General features: G+C 32.4%; 1 protein-coding gene across 1 annotated transcript in view; it reads left to right on the forward strand.

Moving 5' to 3' along the window:
- The window catches only part of ACTR3 (ARP3 actin related protein 3 homolog), a 56,673-nt gene that overhangs the window by 27,321 nt on the left and 3,459 nt on the right, over positions 1-25,893 (forward strand). The window contains exons 4-10 of the mRNA XM_011354518.2: positions 1,196-1,306; positions 8,107-8,202; positions 9,614-9,721; positions 14,028-14,171; positions 15,779-15,952; positions 23,447-23,539; positions 23,738-23,863. Of these exons, the coding sequence (XP_011352820.1) occupies positions 1,196-1,306; positions 8,107-8,202; positions 9,614-9,721; positions 14,028-14,171; positions 15,779-15,952; positions 23,447-23,539; positions 23,738-23,863 (852 nt within the window). The remainder of the gene's footprint in view (positions 1-1,195; positions 1,307-8,106; positions 8,203-9,613; positions 9,722-14,027; positions 14,172-15,778; positions 15,953-23,446; positions 23,540-23,737; positions 23,864-25,893) is intronic.

Genomic DNA, 25,893 nt, shown 5'->3' on the forward strand with positions numbered 1-25,893 from the left:
GTAGAAACCTATTTGAGGTTTTTCTCATTCTTATTGACTGAAATCTTGAACCTGGCCTAACATTCATACCATAGTTGAGGCTCTTATTCTCTCTTGTTTGGTTCTTTTAAGATTCATTTTAGCTTTCTCAGTGCTGCTATGATAGTCTTCCTAAAAATCAAAGGTGTTCTTGTCATTCCCCTGCTTAAAAGTTTCTACTGATGCTTTATTTCTGTAGAATAAAACCCAGGTACAAGGCAACTATAGTGTTTGAGAATCTGGTTCCCTTTATCCCAATCAAGTGTTTGTATATTATGCAGTGTTTGTCTTTGAATATATCTTTTTCTATTCTCTGGCTACATGTTTTTCCTTCCCCCTCTTCCAAGAAAATAAAATTGACAAGGTTGCTCCTTTAAGACCCAGCTTAGAGATGACCTCTGAACCTTCATATTTTCCCTCAGAAACTAAGTTTATCATCTTGTCTTATATACTTTATTTCTTTTAAAACTTACAGTATAACGTTTGTATCTGTTTCTTTCATTAGACTGAGTTTCTTGTGGGCAGGGTGTTCGTGTCCTTAGCGTTTGTGTCAGTGAGGTAATAGACGAAACTTGAGTAGTACTCATGGGTTTTTAGCATTCAGATTTTGAGTATCACTATATTTCCCTGGAAAATTTAAAGTACTTTGTATTGTCTTTGTGAATTTGCTGCAGTACCTTGGGACTCAGTTTTGGAAACATGGGTCTGTACAAATATTTATACAGCTTTTCTTATAAAATTTTACATGCTTGATTTATGATTATTCTTGGTATATACTTAACAGTTGTGTTTCATTTATTAGGCACACAACAAGTATCTGTGAAAGAGCTAATAAATTAAAAATTAAATTGTAATTATAATTTTCACAGGCTTAATTTTAATAGGTTAAGTTCATTACAAAATTTTCAGAAATCTAAAAAATTAAAATGTTGTAATTTTTAACATTTTTACATTAATTGAACCATCTGAAAATACGTCATAGAAATAATTTATCTCTAAATAGTTACATATGCATCTCCTAAAGAATGATCTACAGCATGGTTATCACACTGAAGAAATGCCGTCTTCATCTAATATCCACTAATAATCTAGTATTCCCTGAGTTTTAATTTTTTTGGTAGTTTTATTTATTGTTGATATTAATAAGATTTAATTTATATATTTTTTGTTTTAATAGTGGCCTATCCGCCATGGTATAGTTGAAGATTGGGATTTGATGGAAAGGTTTATGGAACAAGTGATCTTTAAATATTTAAGGGCAGAACCTGAAGACCATTATTTTCTTTTGGTAAGTACAGATAATAATTTCATGGAGGAATCTTGAAGAAACTTAATGAGAATATTTTAATCACATCTGTACTCAGTAGAGCATACTTTATTGTTTATTAAATTGTCATGTCTAAAAGACCTTTTTAGAAAACTATCATCTTTAAGACTGTCCATTTCTGGGTTCCAATAGAGTAAGTAGTAACATGTTGAAGCACCAAAGTTTAGGCGCTTAATTTTTTTTTGATAATATGTAACCTTTATGGTAGGAATAGTAAGTGAGGTTCAGAAAAAAGTTGGAAACATAGCACTTTCCTTTTTTAATAACTAGTCTGATTACTTTATTTGTAATTTTTAGTAACAATAAATATAATCTAACTTAATTTTTAAACTTTTTTCTTTATACCAAAGCAATACATGTTCATAGCATAAAAAAAATCAAATACTGTAAGATTTAAAACAAAAAAATAGCACTGTTATTTCTTACCTCTCCCAACCCTTGATTCATATTTCCCAGGGGCTAATATTTTAAATTTTTAGAATTTTTTCTTAATAGTATTTTATAGATTTAAACAGTGTTTCTTCTATTTCTTACTTGTTTTTTAAATATTATACACTCTCTACTACATAATAGGAACGATGAGGGTTTTATTCTTTTTCTTTTATTTTCCTTTTTGTAATACGGAATCTATATCTTCTCCCTCTTACCACAATATAGTTATGTCATAGTTTTTGGTTAAATCAATAGTTTATATTTTATCATAACAAAATTTGTGAATACAAGCATACCTTGATATTGAGGGTTCAATTCCAGACCATTATAATGAAGCAAATTGTAATCTTTTTTCTGGTTGAGGGTCTTGCTGTATTTGTAAAAAAAAAAAAAAATTGGGGAGGCACGATAAGATATGATTCACCTGTATTCTTTATGACTGGACCATAAACATAAATTTGAAAGAACATTACAATGAACACTCATATACCCACAACCTAGACTCAACAATTGATTTTATTATAATTGTTTTATGACATCTATTGGGTTATTCATCCATCAGTCCATCTTATTTTTTAAATCACTTCAAAATGAGTCATTTCACCCTTAAATATTTTAGCATGCATATCAACTAGAATTTATTATTTGTTTATAATTTTTTTTTATATATAAAAAGTACATGCTATAAAAATGCATAATTTTTTTTTATGGTGACATTGGTTAATGAAATCCAATAAGTTTTAGGTGTACAATTCAACAGTGAGGCATATATATATACATTGCAGTGTTTGTTCACCACCCATAGTTAGATTTCTTTCTATCACCACATATTTGACCCCTTTTACTCCATCCGCCTGTCCCTCCCTGCGCCCTCCCTACCTTCTGGTAACCACTAGTCCATTGTCCATGTCCATGAGTCTGTGCTTGTTTGTCCTGTTCATTTGTTGCTTTTGGGTTTATATCCCACATATAGGTGACATCATGTGGTTTTCCACTTTTTCCATTTTGGCTTATTTCGCTTAGCATGATTATCTCAAGGTCCATCCATGCTGTCCCAAATGGCAGTATTTCATCTCTTCTTGTGGCTGAGTAATATTCCATTATATATATGTACTACAGCTTCTTTATCCAGTCATCTATCATGGGACACTTTGGTCGTTTCCAAGTTCTGGCCACTGTGAATAATGCTGCTACGAACATCAGTGTGCAAATATCTTTTCAGATATGGGTTTTTAAGTCTTTGGACTAAATGCCCAGTAGAGAGATTGCTGGATCATATTGTAGATCAATTCTTAGTTTTTTGAGGAACCTCCATACTGTTTTCCATAGTGACTGTACCAATTTACAGTCACATCAGCAGCGTATGAGGGTTCCTTTTTCTCCGCATCCTCTCCAACACTTGTTATTACTTGTTCTGTTGATAACAGGTATTCTAAAGGTGTGAGATGGTATCTCATTGTGGTTTTGATTTGCATTTCCTTAATAGCTAGCGATATGGAGCATCTTTTCATATGTTTCTTGGCCATTTGTATGTCTTCTTGGGAGAAGTGTCTATTCAGGACCTCTGCCCACTTTTTAACTGGATCATTTGTTTTTTTGTTGTTATTGAGTTGTATGACTTCTTTGTATATTTTGAATATTAGGCTCTTATTGGACGTGTTGCTTGCAAATATATTTTCCCATTCAGATGGTTGTCTCTTTACCTTGTTGATGGTTTCTTTTGCTGTGCAGAAGCTTTTAAGCTTGATGTAGTCCCATTTATTTATTTCAGCTATTACTTCCCTTGCCTTGGAGGTCAAATTCATGAAATCCTCTTTAAGTCCGAGGTCCTTGAATTTAGTTCCTTATGTTTTCTTCCATGCAATTTGTTTCAGGTCATATATTCAGATCCTTAATGCATTTTTAGTTAATTTTGGTGTGTGGTGATAGACAATAGTTTAGTTTCATTCTTTTACAAGTGGCTTTCCAGTTTTCCCAGCACCATTTATTAAAGAGGCTTTCCTTTCTTCACTGTATGTTTTTGGATCTTTTGTTGAATATTTTTTTGCCCATATAAACATGGGTTTATTTCTGGGCTCTCTTCTGTTCCAGTGGTCCGTGTGTCTGTTTTACTGCCAGTACCATACCGTTTTGATTACTGTCGCTTTGTAGTATAATTTCAAGTCAGGCAGAGTGATGCCTCCAGGTTTTGTTTTTTGTTTTTTGTTTTTTTGTTTTTTCCAGCATGACTTTGACGATTCGAGGTCTTTTGTGCTTCCATGTAAATCTGATGATTTTTTGTTCTATTTCTTTAAAAAATGCCAATGGGATTTTGATGAGGATTGCATTAAACCTGTATAATGTTTTAGATAATAAGGTCATTTTAACAATGTTCATTCTTCCAGTCCAGGAACCTGGAATATCTTTCCATTTCTTTGTATCTTCTTTAATTTCTTTTAATAAGGTCTTATAGTTTTCATTATATAGGTCCTTCACATGTTTCGTTAAATTTATTCCTAGATATTTTATTCTTTTTGTTGCAATTGTAAAAGGGATTCTTTTTTCACTTCTTTTTCTGACAATTCATTATTAGAGTATTGGAACGCTATGAATTTTTTAACATTGCTTTTGTATCCAGAAACTTTACTGTATTTACTTATTGTTTCTAGTAATGTTCCTGTGGAGTCTTTAGGGTTTTCTGTATAATCATGTCCTCCACAAATAGTGACAGTTTGACTTCTTTGTTTCCTATTTGGATGCCTTTTATATCTTTGTCTTTCCTGATTGCACTCTCTGGGACCTCCAATGTTATATTCAATAACAGTGGCAATAGTGGACATCCTTGTTTTGTTCCTGATCCTAGAGGAAAGGTTTTTAGTTTTTCACCGTTAAGTATAATGTTGATTGAGGGTTTGTTGTATATGGCCTTTATTATGTTAAGCTACTTTCCTTCTATACTGATTTTGTTAAGTAGTCATAAATAGATGCCGTATCTTGTTGAAAACGTTTTCTGCATCTATTGGTATATGATTCTTATTTTTTAATTTGTTTATGTAGTATATCACATTAATCAATTTGTTTATGTTGAACGATATCCCTGTGCCCCTGGGATGAAGCCCACTTGATCGTAGTATATAATCTATTTAATATGTTGCTGTATTTGGTTTGCTGATATTTTATTTAGGATTTTCGCATCTGTGTTCATGAGAGATATTGGTCTGTAGTTTTCTTTTTTTGTGTTATCTTTACTAGGTTTTGGTATCAGGGTGATATTGGCCTCATAAAATGATTTGAGAAGTATTGCCTCCTCTTCGATTTTTTGGAAAAGTTTGAGGAGGAAAGATATTAAACCTTCTTTGAATGTTTGGTAGAATGCACTGGTGATGCCATCTGGTCCTGTGCTTTTACTTTTTGGTATGTTTTTGATTGTTTCAGTTTCCATACTGCTGATTGGTGTATTTAGATTTTCCAGTTTTTCTTAATTCAGTGTAGGAAGGTTGTATCTTTCTAAGTGCTGGTCCATTTCTCCTAGGTTATTAAATTTGGTGTTATATACTTTTTCATAGTATTCTTGTATGATCCTTTGTATTTCTGCAATGTCTGTCATAATTTTCCCTCTTTCATCCCCGATTTTGTTTATTTGTGTCTTTTCTCATTTTCCTTTAATGCGTTTAGTCAGGGGTTTGTCAATTTTTAACATTCTCAAAGAACCAGGTCTTTGTTGCACTTCTTTTTTCTTTTCTTTTTTTTCAATTTCATTTATTTCTTCTGCAATTTTGATGATTTCTTTCCTTCTGCTGACTTTAGACTTCATTTGTTTTTTACTAGTTTTTTTAAGATAAAATGTTAGGTTGTTTATTTGGGCTCGTTCTTGTTTTTTGGGGTAGGCCCATAATGATATGTGAACTTTCCTCTTATGACTGCTTTTGCCATGTCCCTAATGTTTTGATATGTTGTACTATCATTACCATTCTTTTCTATGTATCTCCTGATCTCTCTCTTTATTTCTTCCCTGACCCAGTCATTTCTTCAGTAGCATGTATTTGGTTCTTCCCATTTTCCTTTTACAGTTGATCTCTAGCTTCATAGCATTATGATCAGAGAATATGGTTGGTATGATTTCAACCTTCTTATATTTGTTGAGGCTATCTCTTGTGTCCCAGTATGTGGTCAGTCCTTGAGAATGTTCCATGTGCACTAGAGAAGAATATATAAGCAGCTGTTTTGGGATGAAATGCTCTGTAAATGTCAGTTATGACCAGTTGGTCTAATGTGTCAAAAAATGCATAAATCTTAACCCTACGTTCTATGGGTTTTGACCTGGTACTGGCAGACTTTCTCTGAAGGACCAGATAGCGAATACTTTTGGCTTTGTAGGCCATATGGTGTATTTTGCAGCTACTCAACTCTGCTGTTGTAGCAGGAAAGTAGCCATAGATAATACTTAAATGAGTGGATATGGTTGTGTTCCAATAAAATTGTATTTAAATAAAAGGAGTGATGGGCTAGATTTGGCCTACAGGATGTATGATGTAGTTTGTTCATCCCTGATTTTGACAGATGTGTATATCTATGTGTCGTTAACCTTTACCAAGATACAGAATGAATCTGCCTGGAAAGTTTTCTCAGGCCCTTTTCTAGTTAATCCCTGCCCCCATGCCTCTAGAGGCAACTACTGTTCTGATTTTTTCCAGCACAGATTTTGCCTGTATTTGAGATTTCATAAAATAGAATCATACAAGATGTGTTCTCTAATAAGACTTTACTCAGTATGATCTTGAGGTTCATCCATGTTGTTGCATGTACCAGTGATGTGTTGTTTTGTGTTGCTGGATTGTATTCCATTGTATGAATATGCCTCACTATCCATTTTCCTATTGATGATCACCCAGGGGCTGTTTGCAGTCATTCTCTGTTGAGAATATTTTGGCTATTATGAACATTCTTTGGTTATTTCGTGGACATGTTTTTATTTCTCTTTTGTAAATACCTAGATATGAAATTACTGTGTTGTAGGATAGGTACATGATTGAAAACTTTCAGAAACTTTCAGAACTTTTTCCAAAGGATTTTATCTTTTTACACACATCCATGGTATATTAGTGATTTGTTTGCTCTACATTCTATCCAATATTTAGTGTGTTGGTCTTTTTAATTTTAACCATTCTGGTGGATAAGATCTGTCATTTTGTTTTTAATTTGCATTTTCCTGATGACTAATGATTTTGAGCACTTGTATGTTTTCTTTGTGAAGTCCTCTGAACTTAATGTTTGTTTTGAAGTTTATAGTTTTACTGCCTTGTTTTTTTAGTTTGCTTAATTTTTTATATACCTATTATTAAAATCTTCATATTCTTCAGTATAATTCCAAAACCCTTCTAAATAATTTTAAGCACATCAGGCAGTTTTACATATTGAAAAAGACTTCTGGTTAGTTTTTAACATACTTTATAGTGTCTTCTAAAATTAAAAATAATTTTAAATTGTAATAAATTTAAGTTTTAGTGTTCTTTCCCTTTGCAGTTTTGCTCTCTAAATTTAAGGAATGATGACTTACCTCAGGTCAAAAAAATAATTCTATATGTTTTAAGTTTAAAAGTTTTGCCTTTCAAGTATAAATGTTTGAGATAATAAAAAGGATTGGATTGTCAAATCAGACTCATAAGAATCAGAGATCTTACCCAATTTCAAGCTTTAATAATTAAATGATTTAAATAATCATGAGGCATAGGTGAAACATGAACTCCAGAATTGCCAATGCTGTTCCCTAGGACCTTTCTTGCCACAGACTTAACCCGCAGTCATCTAAGTGATGTATGCTGCAGCTACATAACTTAAATTGAAGAGAACTGTGCAAACATCTTCATTTTACTTTTAACAGCTACATAACATTTTCCAGGAAGCCATGCCATAAATTTGTAGAATCTTGGCTTATTTACTATAATTATAGACAGACCAGGTACATCCTGCTGTAAACATTGCATAGATGAAGATTCTTTCTCTAGCAAATATCACTGACATGTTTGCCTGGAGGTCTGTTACTACCATCTTTACAAGGTGATTTGACTGGGTCTCCTTCCTCTCTTCTCCCCCCATTCCCTATCTCAATGTTTAACCCTTATGAGTAGTATGACAGGAGTTGTTTCTTTTTTTATGTGAATAACCATATTGTTTTCTTACATGTATAGATCTGTTTGAATTTGTGGTAGTTTTTCCTTGTTCTATATGTCAGTCTTTACCTTTAAGTTCAATGACTTTTAAATAGTGTTTAAAATAATTTCTCATTTAAAATTATAAGGTTATTAAAGTAATCTGATACTGTTTATTTAAACTGTTACTTAATTTAATAGACTGAACCTCCACTGAATACTCCAGAAAACAGGGAATATACTGCTGAAATAATGTTCGAATCCTTCAATGTTCCAGGCTTGTACATTGCTGTGCAGGTAAGCAAGTTCATAAATCAAGATAAGCATCACTCTTAAATTTTAATCTGGTTTAATTTGATTTTTACACACACACACACACACACACAAACACACTTATTTCACAGTCTCAAAGCATGTCATAGTTCTCTCCTGAATCAGTAATTTAGAAATCATATAGGAAACGGAGTTATTTAGTCAGCAAAAGAAATATTAACAATAAATGGTTTTTGGATAATTCAAGGCCTTTCATAGGACAGAAATAAAAGGAACTAATATGTGTTTATTCCACGTCAAGACCTTTATATATATATTCATTTATCCTTGTAATATTTTCATTGTGTCCTTTTTTTTTATAGTATGTTTTGACTGGTTTACTGCTCAGTATATTTGACCACCTTCTCCTTTGTGCTTCTTTGTATCCTGTATATCATAAATCCCTGTAATATTTTATTGCACTTAATTCATGTATGTATCTGTATGGAACAGCTTCTGTCCCACCCCTCAGGATCAGAACTCACTTCTTATTTTTTAATCTCGTAGTAAATGTGATACCTGGCATACTGCAAATGCTTATTAAGTGTATAAACTACTGTATAGTTCTTTTAGTCCACAATGATGTGGTGTGATCCTGTGTTAAAATTAGAGGTTGACCTAGATATCTTTCTGAGTCCCTTTCAGCTATTATGTTGCAAGTAGATAAAATAAAGCCAGTGTAGCTCTATTTTTAATTATTAGTCACATATCTTGTTAGAGGCTTAGATAATATGAAATTTAAATTTAAAAAATGAACTAGCTGTGCTGATTTCTTAATTCATAGACTTTATTAAAAAAAGAATTATACTTTATTACTGATGTCAAGATTTTTCATAGAAAAATGTTTTCAACCTGGTTTCCTAATTAAATCATAGTATTTGGAAGTGTGCAATGGCTTTTTCTGTGGATAAGTAACTTGTTCCATATTCCTGAATACATGTTACACTTAGAAAATTTGGAGCTAACCTTATAAGACTTACTTGTTTATAGCCATCTATGTATTGAATAACTGATGATTGGTTGGTTGGTTGTGTGTTTCTCTACCTACTTTGTAACAGACTGTCCCATATAAACATAGTTTAAATCTTGGTAATCGTAGTAGTATACAATTTTATGTTAGTCTTCCACATTTTTTTTTAGGAGAAAAATGGCCTTCACTAAAATATGGAAATTTTGTAAATATGCCTCTAAAAGCAAATATAAGCCTGTAAGTTTGTCTTAATAAAGTGTAGGATGTGAACAGTTTGATTGCATAATGTAAATTAATTTTGTATATTTTATTCCTAGAAATAACTACATTTAAAATTAAATAAAGCACTCCATTAAAATATTTTTTTTCTATTAACTTTTTCTCTTTGTTTTTATTTTTCACCTGTTTTATTTCTTTTTGTTCAAGGCTGTTCTTGCCTTAGCTGCATCCTGGACCTCAAGACAAGTAGGAGAACGGACATTGACTGGTACGGTAATAGACAGTGGAGACGGTGTCACTCATGTCATTCCTGTGGTAAGGAAATTTTAAAATTACTAGACTAGACATCAAATAATACATCTGACAAAGTTAAATTATATGAATTAATACCACATTTTAAAAACTTTAAATACTATACTTTAAAAACTTGTAACTTAACCATTTGTTCAGCTATAGCTAAATTTTAGTCAAATTGTTAAAATTTTATAAACAAATTCCAAAATATTTGTTTCTTTTGCTATAGGTTTGTACTGTCATTAGAAAATTATTAGAAATATATGCTGTTTCTAATTCCTAATTAGGAAATGATAAATTGGCATATCTGGAATGGAAATATATATGGCTTTCTTTTCTTAAACATAGAATTCTGTTTTCTAGTTTAGATGTGTCTTTGTGTGTGTTAGCCAGCTGATAGCCTTATCTTTAGTTCACAGATTTCAGACAGGTGGCGTTAACTAAAATAGCAGTTAGTTGCAAGCACATGATCATTATTGACTTTAGGGGAATTAATTTTTTGAACAAAAGCTAAAGATAAGATTGTATGTTATGGTTTGAATTTGGTAAAGCATATTAAGAAAAATGCATTAGATTGGCTTATTTGTCCGAGGAAGCATTTTTCTGCCAAGCTTTGTGCAATCTTAATGACCAGTTAGGTTTTTTATTGTTCCTCAGATGCAAAATGACTACTCAAATTTATAGTCTTTATTTTCTTGCTTTTTTTTTGAATTAATGGATTATTTTTTAATAATTATTTTATTTTAATTGACTTATTAGCTATGCTGTACTTTTTCTCTTATTGTTTGCTTATTTTTGGTGGTTGTTGCTCTAGGGTTTGTAAGTAAACATCTTTAACTTATCACACTCTACAAATAATATTCTATTTCATAAGTCTGACATAAGAACCATGCAAGTCTGTCTCTTCTAGTCTGTGCTGTCATTGTCATTCATTTTACTTCTGCATGTTATAACTCAATAGTACATTGTTAATTTGTTTCATTGTAAGTAGTATACTTATTTTGCTAGGGTGCTGTAACAGTACCACAGACCGAGTGGCTTAAACAACAGGAAATTAATTTTTTCACAGATACAATGGCTAAAAGGTGTTGGCAAGGTTGATTTCTTTTGAGCCCTCTCTCTTTGGCTCATAGAAGACCTGATATTCCATGGTTTTTCTTCTGTGTCTATGTGGCAATCTTTAAGAACATTAGTCATACTGGATTAGGGCCCACTCCAATCAACTTCATTTTAACTTATTACCTCTTTAAAGACCCTATCTCTGAATGCAGTCACATTATTAGGTATTGGGGGTTAGCACTTCAACATAAGAATTTTGGGAGGGGCAGAACACAAGTCAGCTCATAGCAAACAGTCATGTTTATAAAAGATTTTGAAAAGCAGACAAAATTATTTTATATTTAATCACATATCATTTTCACTGGTTTTTAGTCCTTTGTGAAGGATCAGATTTCCATTTAGCATCATTTCATTCAGCTTGAATGATGGCCATTAATATTTTTTATCATGCTGATCTACTGGCTATGAATTCTTTCAACTTATGTATATCTTTTGAAAAAATTTTTATTTTTGCATTCATTTTTCGACAGTGTTCCTTGGCATAGAATTTAGGTTGACAGTTTTTTTTTCCTTTCAGTATTTTAAAGATGTAGCTCTCTTGTTTTCTGGCTTGCTTTGTTTCTGAAAATAAATCTGCTGTCATTCCAGTGTTTGTGGCTTTGAATATAATGTTTCTAATTTGACTACCTTCAAGATTTTCTCCTAATATATTCCTGGCTCACTAGATTTCAGCAATTTGATTGTGGTTTACCTAAATGTGATTTTCTTTGTTTCTTTTCCCTGGGGTTCATTGAGCTGCTTGCATCTATGAATTTGTAGGTTTTTTTTTTTTTTCTTTCCAACATTAATGTACTTAAATAAGTTATAAACATGATAAATCCAGCAACCCTCTGACAGCATACAATGCTATCACAATATTAATGACTATAGTCCCTATGCTGTACACCACATGTCCACAGCTTATTTGTTTTAAACCTGGATATTTGAAGCTCTTATTCCCCTTTACCTCCCTGTTTTTTAAAATTTTCAATTACAGGTAATATTCACTGTTATTTTATATTAGTTTCAGGTGTATAGCCTCGTGGTTAGACATTTATATAATTTACAGAGTGATCCCCCTGACAAGTCTAGTACCCACCTGGTACTATATAGTTATTACCTTATTATTGACTATATTTCTTATACTTTACATCCCCATGACTATTTCATAACTATCAATTTGTAATTCTTAATCTTTTTTCACCTTTTTCACCCCACTCCTCAGTCCCTCTCCCATCTGGCAGCTGTCAGCTTATTCCCTGCATTTATGAGTTTGTTTCTGTTTTGTTGTTTATTTTGTTCTATAGATTCCACATATAAGTGAGATCATACGGGATTTTTCTTTGTGTGACTTATTTCACGTAGCATAATACCTTCCATGTTAGTTATGGATTTGTGGTTTTCATCATATCTGAAAAGTTTTTGTCTGTTATTTCTTCAGGTATCTTTTCTATCTCTCCCTTAACCTCCTATCTTTGGGAACTCCAATTACATGTATCTTAGGCTGCTTTAGATTGTCTCATAGTTTACTGATGCTCTGTTCATTTTTTTTCCTAATTATTTTTCTTCTATCATTTTGGATAGTTCTTATTTCTGTGTTTTCAAATTCGCTGTTTTTATTTTTTATATGTAATGTATTTTTAATTTCAGATTTTTTTTCTCTTTAGAAGTTTTCTTTGGGTCTTTGTATATTTTCCATTTCTCCTCATGTTTCCATGTCTTCTTTATCATGCAGACTATATTAGCTCTTAATATTCTTCTCTACTAATTCTATATCTTTGACATTTCTATTTTTTTATTGATTGGGGGGTCCTAGGGGTTCTATTTTCCTGGTTCCTTGCTTGCTTGTAATTTTCGATTGAATATTATATATTTACATTGTTTTGTCCTGGGTTTTTAGAGTCCTAGGGTTTTCAGAGTCCTAGGAGTTCAAAATATTCTTAAATATTTTAAGGTTTTTTCCTTGGGACATAGTTAAGTTATTAGGAAGTCAGTTTGAGCCTTTCAAGGACTCTTTTAAAACATTAAGCATGTCCAGAACAACCTTTTGTCTAGACCAACTTTCTCCCAGTATGGAGGCAATACTCTTTGGAGGACTCTACTCAGTGTTCTGTGTTCGAAGTCTTTAAACTCTGGCTAGTGGGAACATAGACTATTCCCAGTTATGTATGAGCTTTGGGAATTGTTTTGCCCACTCCTTTTGAGAGATTCTTTTCTCTGGCCTTAATGGTTTCCTCACATGCATGTGGTAATTACTAGTCTGCTAAAATGATAACTTTTCATATCTATAGCGCTCACTAGCTATGCAGCTTTTTCCACTTTAGTAACGTGACTTGCAAACTGTAGCCACCTTGAACTCTCTGAAATCTAAATTCTGTATCCTCAACTTAATGAGAACACCAGACTCTGTTTGGATTCTCCCTCCCATTATTGCTGCCTGAGAACTCTCCATAGGCAGTGAGATGGGGTGTGTTTGTAGCACTTACTTTGTTTTCCCTTCTCTTAGTAGGGATCACTGCCCTACTCTGCTTGTTCTCCAATATCCTAAAACCTTTATTTAATATAATTTGTCCTGTTTTATCTTTAAGGTGAGAGGATGAATCTAATCCCTAATATTTAGTCATGGGCAGATGAAGACATCCATGATGTTTTTTGTTAATGAAATTTAATTTTTCTACATTATTTCTTGTACTTCTGACTTGTATCAGTAAATTTATGAACTCATTCTGCAGAATTTAATTATTTGGCATTACGATGGTGCATGGAATGTCTCAGTCGTTTGAAATTGGTATCTACTTCATTAGGAAAAATGATAGGCACTTGTGAGATAATCAGATTTCCTACAATGCAATTTTTTATTGAAATTAGAGAAGATTAAAAAATCGTGTCATCTGAATTGTGTCTGCTACCTAAAACATTTAATACTTCTAAAAATCATTCTTTCTGTGTTGTTTAGCCGTTTCAGTCTTGGTTTAAACTCTTCTCAGTTTTAGAATATGTCTTAGTTGGTGGCCCTCTTGTTCAGAATATCTGTACAGTATTAAAAATTTTATAAGTAAACTGCGAGGAATATAGTTGAGGAATAAAGACTAGAAGAATTCTCCTGGGATAAAAGCAATACTTGAGAATACAAATACCCGAAGCTGAGACATTGGTCTTTAATGTCTAATTATTCAGGTTGTATTAATTTTGAAAGTATCGACAGTAAATTTGACGCTTTTTTTCCTAGGCTGAAGGATATGTGATTGGCAGCTGTATTAAGCACATTCCCATCGCAGGACGAGATATAACATATTTTATTCAGCAGTTGCTGAGAGACCGAGAAGTAGGAATCCCTCCAGAGCAATCCTTGGAAACTGCTAAGGCAGTAAAGGTAAAAAGTAATGATGAGAGTATAATTCAGTTGGAAATTAATATTGGATTTTATAATATTAACATGAAAATTCTTTAGAACAGTACTTAAAAAAAAAACTTGTTAGTTACGATTCATTACCGTTTATTATATATATGTTTTCTCTGTGTTTCTTGTAAGGAAATTTTGGGGGATTATCAACTCTTTTCCTATTCTTTCCACATTTCACCTTTGAGAGACCATGTATACCACTTGATTTTTAACATATCCTTTTGTGATAATTCTTTTTCATAAAAATAAATTAGTTCACTTAAGAGTCCTCACATCTCAATTTCTTCACTGAATTCCTTATTTTAATCCTGACAATTTTCTGTTACAAATTTTTTTTTGGTGTAACTGATTGCTTTGGTTATAGAATAGTTGGCTCAAGTGATATGGCAAGTGGAAGAAAAATGTGAAGGCTATTAAGGTATTTAATAATTTGTATGCTGTGTAAGTCTTATATCAGTGTTGCATAAAAACTATCAAAAAACATTGCTTTTTAAAATTTATCATTTGCCAACATATCTAAAAAATTTCAGTGGGTCTCTCACATATGTTTTGAATGTGTAAAAGCAAAACGGCTTTGGCAAAAATAACTTCATTAATTTGCCTGTCTTTGCATGATTATAGGGTTTTCCTTGCTCTTCAAAGATTAGGAATGGAAATGAATTTACTGCTTTCTAGGTAGTAAGAGAATTACTAAATGGCTGCCAAAAACTACCCCAAGTTGGTGGCATCAATATTAAGTATGTAAAATATTAATATGAACACCGTTGTTTTGGTATCTTTGGGAAATCTCTGGAGTTTAACATGATCAAATTCTTTGTTTTCTAACTTTCCCTTTATTTCTTTTGATATCAATAATAATGTTTTTATCTATTTTGGATAATATCCTTGCTTTATAAAAATATATGAAATATATATTCTTATTTAAAAAGAAATAGTCTTACAGTCAGGGTCCATAAATTGCAAATAGATTGTTAAAACTTACAATATTTTTGAATTGCATTTTATTTGAAAACTTTTATTTAGGACATATAACCAAATATACAGTAGTTCAGCATGGCTGGTAATATAATGAAAAAGAATAGTTTATATTCAGCCTTCTTTACTTACTTACTTAGACCACATAATCAGTTTTGTTCCCGGGAGATATTAAAGGCTCTATATTAATTTGTAAGGATACATCAATTAATAGTTATTATTCAGTTCTATGTTTATGTTATGCTTTCTCCTCTTCAGAATATAGACTTTATTAACTGAAATGGTATAAAATATTAGAGGACATTAATGAACATTTTCATAAAATGATATTGAAATAGTAGAACTTGACTCTATTTGTCAAATCATATTCTATTCCTATATGAAGCCAGGAATTATGTGTAGGAGACAAGGTGTTTATTTATACTGTACATATAATAATATCTTAATACAAAATTTTCTTCAGCTTTATTTCCTAATTTTATTTTTAAAATTATTTTTAAAATTAATAAGATTTTAAAAAATTTCTAGTTGACTGGAAATATGCTATCCTTTTTTAATTTTTTCTAAAACAAGAGGAAAAAATTGTTTCTTTGTTTTTCTAGGAGCGCTATAGTTATGTCTGCCCAGATTTAGTAAAAGAATTTAACAAATATGATACAGATGGATCAAAGTGGATTAAACAGTATACTGGAATCAATGCTATCTCAAAGAAAGAATTTTCCATCGATGTTGGTTATGAGAGATTCTTGGGACCTGAAATCTTTTTTCATCCAGAGGTAATTTTTTTTAGTTGTAATTGTTTTAAAATATTCAGCAGAAAATATCGATCAGCTGTAAGATTCAGAAAGAGTTAATCTCAGGAACTTTCTTTTGTATACTAAAATATTAAAGTGAGTCCTATTGTTTAAGAAAAAAAATTGCCTATGTTAAAATAGGCTAAACAGTTAATATTTTTCATATATTTAGAAAAATGAAACTTTTGTCTCTATAATTATGACTTATGTGAGGTCAAAAAAAGGGAGTCCTTAAAATTTATGATCGTTTAAAGTATTTTGGGAGGATTCTGGAACCCCCTCAACTCTCCTCATATAAAATCACCATTGTACAAAGAACCTACAGTTGATTATCATAAGAAAGTATTTAACTATGAGCAAAATAGTTTTCTCTCTCTGAAATGTTAGTAACATGCAGGCTATATTAATAAAAAATATGTGCTTTTAATAGTGAAAAGTTTTTCTAGTAACTTAGTTTAAGAAACTTTAGTAATAAAATTACTAACTTTAAATGCTTACTCTTGTTTATTTACTCAGCAAATAGTAAGTGAATATAATTCTCGCGGTCTCAGTTAAAGCATTGAGTATTCAGAAATTAATTTGTCTTGCTCTTATCAAGCTTAAAGAATAAGAGAGATGAATATCTAAAAAGGTATGGTTGCTGATGAATGGATATATCTAGTGAGTGCATAGGAACATAGAGCATTTAAGTTTGCTTAGGAGAACCAGAAAAACTTCTTAAAGGAGTTAACGTTTGAACTGGGATTTAAAAGATGAATAGGTGTTTGTCAGGCAGGAATGCTAGGGGGATATATTTCTAACAGAGGAGATAAGCTGGGTAGAGGTTTGGGATATGATAGAGCTAGATGATAAAAGTATAAAGGAAAGGACTGGTAGGAGATAGGTCCAGATGGTGTGTTCATGAGGGACTAATATGCTATGCAAAGGAATTACTGGATTCTTTAGTCATGCGGGAAACTTCAGCATGGAAATGACACAGATTTTCATATGGTATTAGAAGGTTCACTAGTTGTGGGTTGGATAGATTGGAACAGAGGTGTGAATTGTGTTGGAAACGTTGAGTTTATTGAAGTTTTTTTCAGATGGAAGATAATGTCAGTAGGCCAATAAGAATGACAAAGGAGCTGAGAGAAAATGAATAGAATCAACATGATTTAACCGATTCCCTAGATTTGAGGAGAGTAAGAATATGAAGAATCTATGATCATTCTCAAGTTTGTCACTTCAGCAACTAGATGTCATGCCATACACTGGTATTAGAAACAGTGAAAGGGAAGAATAGGTGAGGTGGAAACATGAGATGAGTTTATAATTCATCTTTAAAAAGTTCCAAAAGAAACATTTGGATTCTAAAGGGTTTTGAATTGGTGTGTGTGTCTTCTAGTGAGGATAGATATGAAGTCATCACCACATATGGAGCAAAGGAAGACATTTTGATCAGGGAGAGATTGTGGAGTGGGAAGAAGGGGAAGAATGGGGCCCTAGTGAACATTTATGGACAGAGTAAGAGGAGCTTGCAAAGAATACTGAAAAATACAGAAAAAGAGAAGCGAAGCTAAGGAATTGTGGTGCTAACATTAGAGAAGTGAATGTTTGAAGGAGGAAGATTAGTTCTAGTTGATACAATGAGGTAATAGAGGAAACTTGAGAAGTACTCATGAGTTTTAGCATTCAGATTATTGGTGATTTTAGGAGAGCAGTTTCAATGGAATGGTGTGATAGAGGCAGCTTGTTGCATCATTGAGAGGTAAAAGATTGGGAATTGACAGTCTGGACATCCTGGGAGATGGCTCTGAAAGAAAAGCATTGTGACCGCTGCAGACTGGTAAGAAGTCAATTGCAAGCAATAAGGCTGAGGTTAGTTTTAGTTTTAAGAGGGGTTATTCCAGTGACAGAGGTAAGGAGTTAAGTATAGGAACTGGAAAATGTGGAGCTGGGAAGAGTAGAGAAGCAGGCAGGTAGCTGAGGAAGTTCATCATGGTTCATAGGTTCAGTTATTTTTCATGAAATGGGATCAAGCTGTTTGGTTAGAAGAGGGATTGGACGTAGGTTGAGGGCTGGGAGAAAATAGTGACTTTTATAAACACTATTGAGGAGAATTGATAACAGTGAGGAACCACTTAAGTTAGATATCCAAAACTTTTAATCATAAAATAGTGTCCTGCGTCCCCGCTCTCTGCCCCCTCTCTGCCCCCTCCCCCCACTCCCACAGGCAGTTGTGGGAAAGGCAGTCAGTTTTGACAAGACAGAGGTTAGATTGTTGCAGCATAGAGAAGAGGGAATCAGGAAGACTGAATTACTTAAGAGATAGTGAGGGATGTAGGCAGGGATGGAAATCACGATGAATTGGCATGTAGTTGTAAATTAGGAGTAAAGGAGTCAGCACCTGAAGGATAAGACATTGTGGTCAGACAAGTATACAGGAGTTATGAGATTTTAGCACATTTTCTTTGCAGCTTTTAAAATACATTAAAATGATATACGCACACAGTAAAAGTCAACACTGACAGGCTTTTAAAACAAACAAAAAAAAGGCAGCTCCTCACTCCCACCCCCATTTTCTCCACCTGTTTTGTGTTTGCAGAGCAGCTACTAGCTCTTAGCCATTACTTTTGGTAATTATATTCTCATTTCCAAATACTATGCTTGTACTGCTGGGGTTTTTTTTGATAAATCAATGTAAATAGTTTATCTACTAACCTCCTTTTCAGTTAGTTGATTTTTTTCCTAGACTCTCTTTTTCCTAAACTTTGTCCATGCGTTATGTTATAGTTATTGGCTAAATCAATAATGTTATACTGTTTACATACTATTTATAGAATGTTCACTTTAGAGGATGTAATGTAATGTGATTTTTTTTCTCAGAATTAATTTTTCCTAAATTTTTGCCTCATTTCTTCATTTGTATCATTTTCTATTTGTTTATTTATTCTTTCTTTTATTTATTCAACAAAGTTACAATTAACTGCCTGGCTGTACAAGCTCTGGGAGGGAACCTGGTGTCTCCCTATTTCATATGGAGAATTTTAACAATTTTTTTTTAAAGCCTCATTTCTTTGTGTGGTTTCTTATATCTTCAATCTCTGGGCCTTTTGAAGGTTCTACAGGGTGAATTGGTTTACTTCTTAGCAATATGCCCCTTTGGAAGCACTTAGGATATTACATTCCTTTTTTGTATTCCAAACACAGTTGAAATATTTTATTGTTTCTTTGCCTCCTTTTTTTCTTCCTTGAGTATTCGCCTTTCCTTTTAATTTCTTTCTGTCACTTTAATGGGAATTCAAGAGGATGGAGAGATAACCATGTGTAGCTAGCTGGAAGTCAGGGCAAATTTTCCCATGGTGCAATGTATATGTGAGTGGCTGAAGTAGGGGTGGATTAAAGGTCACCTGAGTTAAGGAACATCAATTGTTTTGAAGTTGAAAATATTGAAGAGAGATATTAAAACCCCAGCTTGAGAATAGGATTTAGAGTATTATAGAAGATCTTGAACCAAAGTCCTAGATGAGTAGGATCAGTATCACAAGATAGATAGTAGCATGGAAGAAAAGAGATGTATTGGATTTCAAAGGAGGCAGCATTTGAATGGAATACTCTTTACAGACATCCTTAGCTAATGTCTTGACTGTCTTAAAAACCTTGAAACATTAGATATGTAAGTAAAATGAGTTTTGGTTGTATCATCACTTAAGAAAGGAAAAGTTGTCTGAGTGAAAATTCATCTTGCTGCTAATGTTTCATATAGTTTTTTCCAGTTATTAATTTAAGTAATCTTTATTGTTTGATATTGCTAAGTATACTTTGTTAAGTTTTTAAAATTTTTGAAATACCTTTTACTCTCCATAGCTTTATTTTTCTTGTATGTTTTAATTTCTTGTATAAGAAATTGATTTTCCTTTCTCTTTTAAGTTGTTTGTAAATAGCAGTTACATATATGCACATAATTCAAACATTGAAGTTATTTAAATTCTAATAAAAACTAGGAGTGCCCTGCCTGCTTCTCTCCCTATTTTTTTTTTTTTTTTTTTAGAGCTAATCAGTTCAAACTTTTTTTCACTGATTCTTTTGGTATTGCCTCCATAGCTGCATATTGCTTTGGTTATATTGCAACTTCAAGTTTTTTTTAGTTTTAGGCATTTTCTGTCAACTTCCATCTATGGAAGATGATTTGCCTTTTTCTCCTTTTTTTCCATCGCAAACAGTACCTTTTCATACCTTTTCGTCCCAGTAGTTATTACATTATAGTTTCAGTTAGGTAAAAATTTAGTGCTTATATTTTTGTGAACACAAATTTTATTCAGATTTGAGCCATATAGTTCAACATGAAATATTTTCCTATATTTTGGTTTTCATGGGGTCGTAAGTTGTTTGCTTAATTTTAAAATAGTCATCATTAACTCACCTGTAAACTCTCTTTACCAGTTTTATGATTGTCTTCTCAGGATATTCAGATGCATAAGGTTTTTCCATCAGTTTTCTAGCACATATGATATGTCCCAGTCTGAACCTGTTTTCTTCTGCATCTGGTATAGAGTTGCCATATTCCTTCACTGTCATTCTGTGGATTCCCTTTGCCTCTCTTTTGGGTTAGATCCTATTTTTCTTTATTCCATATGTTTTTCTTTTTTAATGTTGACTTCTTTATTTTGATAGTGATCAAAATAGGGTTCCTGATAAAAAGAGGGTACATGGGAGATATGAAGTTTAAGTCTTTGCATGTCTGAAAATGCATTCATTTTATCTTTACACTTGTTTGATAGTTATGTATAGTTTGGAAATCATTTTCCTTCAGCATTTTGAAGCCAGTGTTCCACTGCTTTCCATTATAACTTGAAATAAAAAACCATATGATTTCTAAACCTTGTATAGCAGCAGTCCCCAACCTTTTCGGCACCAGGGACTGGTACTCCTATGAGAATCTAAATGCCTGATGATCTGAGGTGGAGCTGAGGCAGTGATGCTAGTGCTGGGGAGCGGCTGCAAATACAGATGAATCTTCGCTTGCTCGCCCACTGCTCACCACCTACTCTGCAGCCTGGTTCCTAACAGGCCACGGACAGGTACTGGTCCGCGGTCCTGGGGTTGGGGACCCCTGTGTATAGGACTTATTTTTTTCTCTTCGGTGCTTGTAGATTTTCCCTTGTCCCCTAGCATTTTGGTGTGCTATTTTGTCTTCTAGTTGCTCTCGTCTTTTAAAACAATGTTTTAAAATCTAGGTGATATCTTTGATTTTTACCTCTGAAACTTCTATCAAATTTTTTATTTCTGGTAACGTTTAATTTTCAAGAGCTTCTTCTTTTCCTGCTTTTGAATATTCCTTTTTTATGATAACCTGTTCTTGTTTCATGGTTGCATATCTATCTTCTGGTTTCTAGGGATATTACTGTTAGGTTTTTTGACGTTATATTCTTTCTGCATAGTTTCTTTCTTCCAAGTTGCCTTTCCTTTTGTTTTGATTCCTGCATTTTTTTATGCTAGAGACTTTTGGAGGGTCATTCATTTAAGAAGGAGACACTAAAAAGCTGATTGAAAATCTGAGCTTTGTGGATAGGGCTTGTTGACTATAGCTTTATCTTTGGAGAAATGCCCTTACTGTGTGTTTCTTTAGGTCATTTGAGTAATCCAATTCCGAGAGAAGATTCCTACCTGAAAGGTAAAGATTGGCAGCCAAATTGAAGAGGGTTGATTGACATTTGTGTGTCTGCACTAGGCTGCATATCTTTATTCCCTTTAGAGAATAGATTAACTAGTTTTCTCCTTGAATGAGGAGGAGGCATTTCATAGACTATTTTGGAGTGCATTTGGGGCTTTAACTGCTGTTTAGAGAGACCTTCAACCAGTCTATCTTCTTGCCCTCTTTCCACCTCAATTTCAGTGATAACAGGTACAACCAGTTCCCTGTGGGACTTGTGTGGTACAGAAGAGCTTGGTTCTCGGCCTTCTCTACTGTTGACTTAACTGTTTTGGAGGGAATGCGTGGTCTTGTTTATCTGCTTTCCAGATTCTAGTTTACCAGATTTTGTTGCTTTCCTATTCTTTCCATACCTTTGGGATTATGCTGTTTTGAAAAATTCTTTTTAATGGTGCTTTTAGGAGAGAGAGAACAAGATTATATGTGTATGTTCAGTTTACCCTGTTTTCTGAGAATAGAACTTTTTTTGTATTATATAAACTGTGTCATTTCCCAAGTGAATTTTAATATTCTTTCTCCTATAGTTTTAGATATTTCTGTCATAGTTCCTTGGTCAGGATTCACTCTGGTTTTTATTTTGATTAAAGTATAGGCATCTGAACTTGAACACTGAAGATAAAATGTATGAAAGAATAAGGATATTTATTTTTGAACTGCTAAATTTTACATCATAAATAACTAGAAAGTACTGTTTTTAGAAGGAATGGTTTGGCTTTTTATTTTTTAAGGAAATTAAATTTTTTTGGTAAAGCTTTTTAGCTTGATGTGTTTCTTTGGATGTATGCTCCATAAATTTTTCAGAAGAGAGAAAGAGTGGTCCTACCTTGATAGTCACTTGCAATAATATGAAGACCACCTGATTAGGGAACGCTGCTATATAGAGGCAGAACTAATCCTTTTGCTAAAAGTGAAAGAAAAGGCCTAAAAGTAGTCTTAATAGGGACCCTGGATTGAGCCTGTTAATATTAGAGTATTGAATAACTTCCAACTGTTTATTGTTAACTTGTTTATTGTTAACTCCTCTTTTCCTTCATTTATTTACTAAATAAATATTCATTGCTTGCTGCTTTATTTCATATTCTATTTGTTGTCACCTGGGATTTTTCAAAAGTTTTTCAAATCAGACCTCATTTCTTTCTAAATCAGGATTTCTGTGGGTGGATCCAGGTTTCGTGAATATTTAAAGGTTCTGTAAATTTTTCATTTTTGTATGTTCTTGATTGAAAACAACTATGAGAAAGGTGCAGAGATATAGCACAGGAATGAATGACCCTATCTTCTTTGCCTTATACTTGCTCATAGTATAGCACATAAACTATTTTAAGGGTAGAGAAAATATTATGGGAAGGTTAATCGTGTATGTGTGTGCATGTGTTTTAGATAAATTCTGGAGAGTACAGCTAACAAAGGACAATGTAGAGAATTTGTAAGTTGTATATTAACAAGCTGATAACATCTTTAAATGAATGTTATAGAATATATCCTCTGTCAAATTGTTAATATTTTCAGTCCTAGTTTTGAGGATTAAATCTTTTTAAAGCTTTTGACAGGTTCTAAGGTTGTAGAATTTATTTGGGATGGTAGGTAAAAGTGTATTATACAACATACTCTACAGATTTTTTTTTAATAGACTTCTTAGGGAGGGAGGTTTGAGAAGGAACGTTGCTTTGACAGTATAACTCATTATGGAAATGGAATGAGCTTAAAAATAATTTTAATTTTTAATTCTGATATTTAAGTAACTAGTGATCTAATCTATATTATATATCCAACTTACTTTTCAGTTTGCTAATCCAGACTTTACTCAACCTATCTCAGAAGTTGTAGATGAAGTAATTCAGAATTGCCCTATTGATGTCAGACGTCCTCTCTACAAGGTCAGTATTTATAGCTAAATTGTTATTCAAAGTCATACCTTTAAAAAACTTTATTTTCTTTCCATTGTTAACTATTAAATTTAGAAACACCTCACATCAAAAGAATATAAGGATTTTAGTACCATTTCTTATATCTTTAAAATTTTTATTTCTTTTTAAATATAAGTCATATTTACTTATTTTTCTCCATAAATATAGAATATTGTCCTTTCTGGCGGGTCAACCATGTTCAGGGACTTCGGACGTCGCTTGCAACGAGATTTGAAAAGAACTGTAGATGCCAGGCTGAAATTAAGTGAGGAATTGAGTGGCGGTAGATTGAAGGTTGGTTTTTTCATTTGCTGGGAAGATGATTATTGTAATGAAGATGGGAAATGTGTGCCAGCTTTTGCTTTTATTTAGGAAAGTAAGAGGAATTTGTCAGGTATTCTGTTGGAAAGTGGTTAATATTATAGATTCATGTCCATGAGATTCTTGATCATTTGATTTCTCTAGGATATTATCTACATTTCTGGAAAATATTCTTAGTTGTAGCTGTGAGAGTTTTTTAAATCTCTCTCATAGATAATTTATGCATGTGTGTGTTAGCAGTAGTAGTAGATTCCTTGTATATTCTAGGGATAATATTCTTTATGGTTCCACAAAATTTAAAATAACTTCTATCACAGGATGATAAAACAGATATGAGAGAAACTGATGTTGCGAGGTCAAGTCTACTTTCACAAACTGACTCTAGCCTCCCCAATAGCAGCCTTATAGTATGAAATCAAAATGTGGTTTAGCAAAATAACCTTTCAGTTACATGTCCTGGACTTTTGGGGTTACTGTCAAAAAATCAAAATTAATTTTAAATTTTTAGATGTCTGCTTTCTTTATTTATGAGACAAATTTTCAGTAAATTTTGTTTCATCCATGTTAAATGTAGAATATTGAAACAAAACATTGATTCATAGAATACATTGCTAAATAAAACACATTTTATTCAACTTAGGAAATTACCAAGATTGAAGGCTCCATCTGAGACTACCATAGTCATTCAAAATTACTTAAAAGTAAAATACAACACTCTAGGGTTTCCTGCTTGTTTTTACCTTCTAAATTTTGATTATCTTAATCTTTTCCTTCGGAGTGCAGTGAAAGTATGTTTAAGTAGTTGTTTAGTTTGTAATGATTTATTACAACTCCATGAAATGAAAAAAACGCTGTTTTTGAGTATAGTATGTCAATAAAGTAAAAATGTTTTAACGTTTTTAAGTTTTTGATATATTTCTAAATAAGAAATATTTTTTTCCACAGTTATGTTAGCAGTTGACATATATAGTGATAGTGAAAACCCTGTATGCTAAGAATTCTGCCTCCTTCCATTTTGTTTTATTCGATAGTCATTTATAGATCTTCATAATGTCTTTATATATCCGTATCTAAATCTGGCTTTATTCCCTTTCACTCTATAATTTTTAATGGCAACCACCTAGCTTTTTTAAAAAGCCACAAACATAAGCCATATCTTTTTATGACTTGTTTTAAAACTTTTTATTTTGAAATTATTTCATACTTAACAGAAAAGTTGCAAAACCTAGTAGAAGGAACTCTTACATATAGTTTACCTAGATTCCCCAAATGTTAGCATTTTATATTTGCTTTGTTTTTTTTCCTTTATTTATATATACACAAACATACACATATACCTACACATGCAAAAATTTTTCTGAACTGTTTTGAGAATTAGTTGCATATGCGATGGTCCGTTATCCCTGATATTTTAGTGTGTATTTCTTAAAAACAGGATGTTACAATTCAAAATACCAAGAAATTCAGTCTTGATACAATATTTTATCTAGTTATAGACCTGATTCAAATTTCACCAATTCTCCATTATTATTTTTTTTTAATAGCAAAAGGGAAAAAAAATGTATTTTTTCTGGTCTAGGATCTAATCCAGGATTACATGTTTAGATTGGTTACCATGTCCCTTCAATCTCGAACAATTAGTCTTTTTTTGTCTTTTGTAACCCTAACATTTTTAAAGACGACAGGTCATTTGTTATGCAGAATGTTTCTTAGTTTGGGATTGTCTGATGTTTCCTCATGATCAGATTCTGATTATGCACTTCTGTTGTGTTCTTTTTATTGCATTATATCACTAGGCACATAATATGATTTGTCCCATATGTTAATTTAGATAAGTTGATTAAGTTGTGTCTCACAGGTTTTCTTGCATAAAGTTGTTATTTTTTCCTTTATATTTAATAAGATTCTTATGGGGAAATACTTTCAAACTGTGTGACCATCGTGATTCTCATCAGACTTTGAACCACTGATTTTACCATCCATTTTTCTTTCCTAAAATAGTT

The sequence above is a fragment of the Pteropus vampyrus genome, unplaced genomic scaffold, assembly GCF_000151845.1.
Source record: "Pteropus vampyrus isolate Shadow unplaced genomic scaffold, Pvam_2.0 Scaffold17, whole genome shotgun sequence".
Taxonomy (NCBI): domain Eukaryota; kingdom Metazoa; phylum Chordata; class Mammalia; order Chiroptera; family Pteropodidae; genus Pteropus; species Pteropus vampyrus.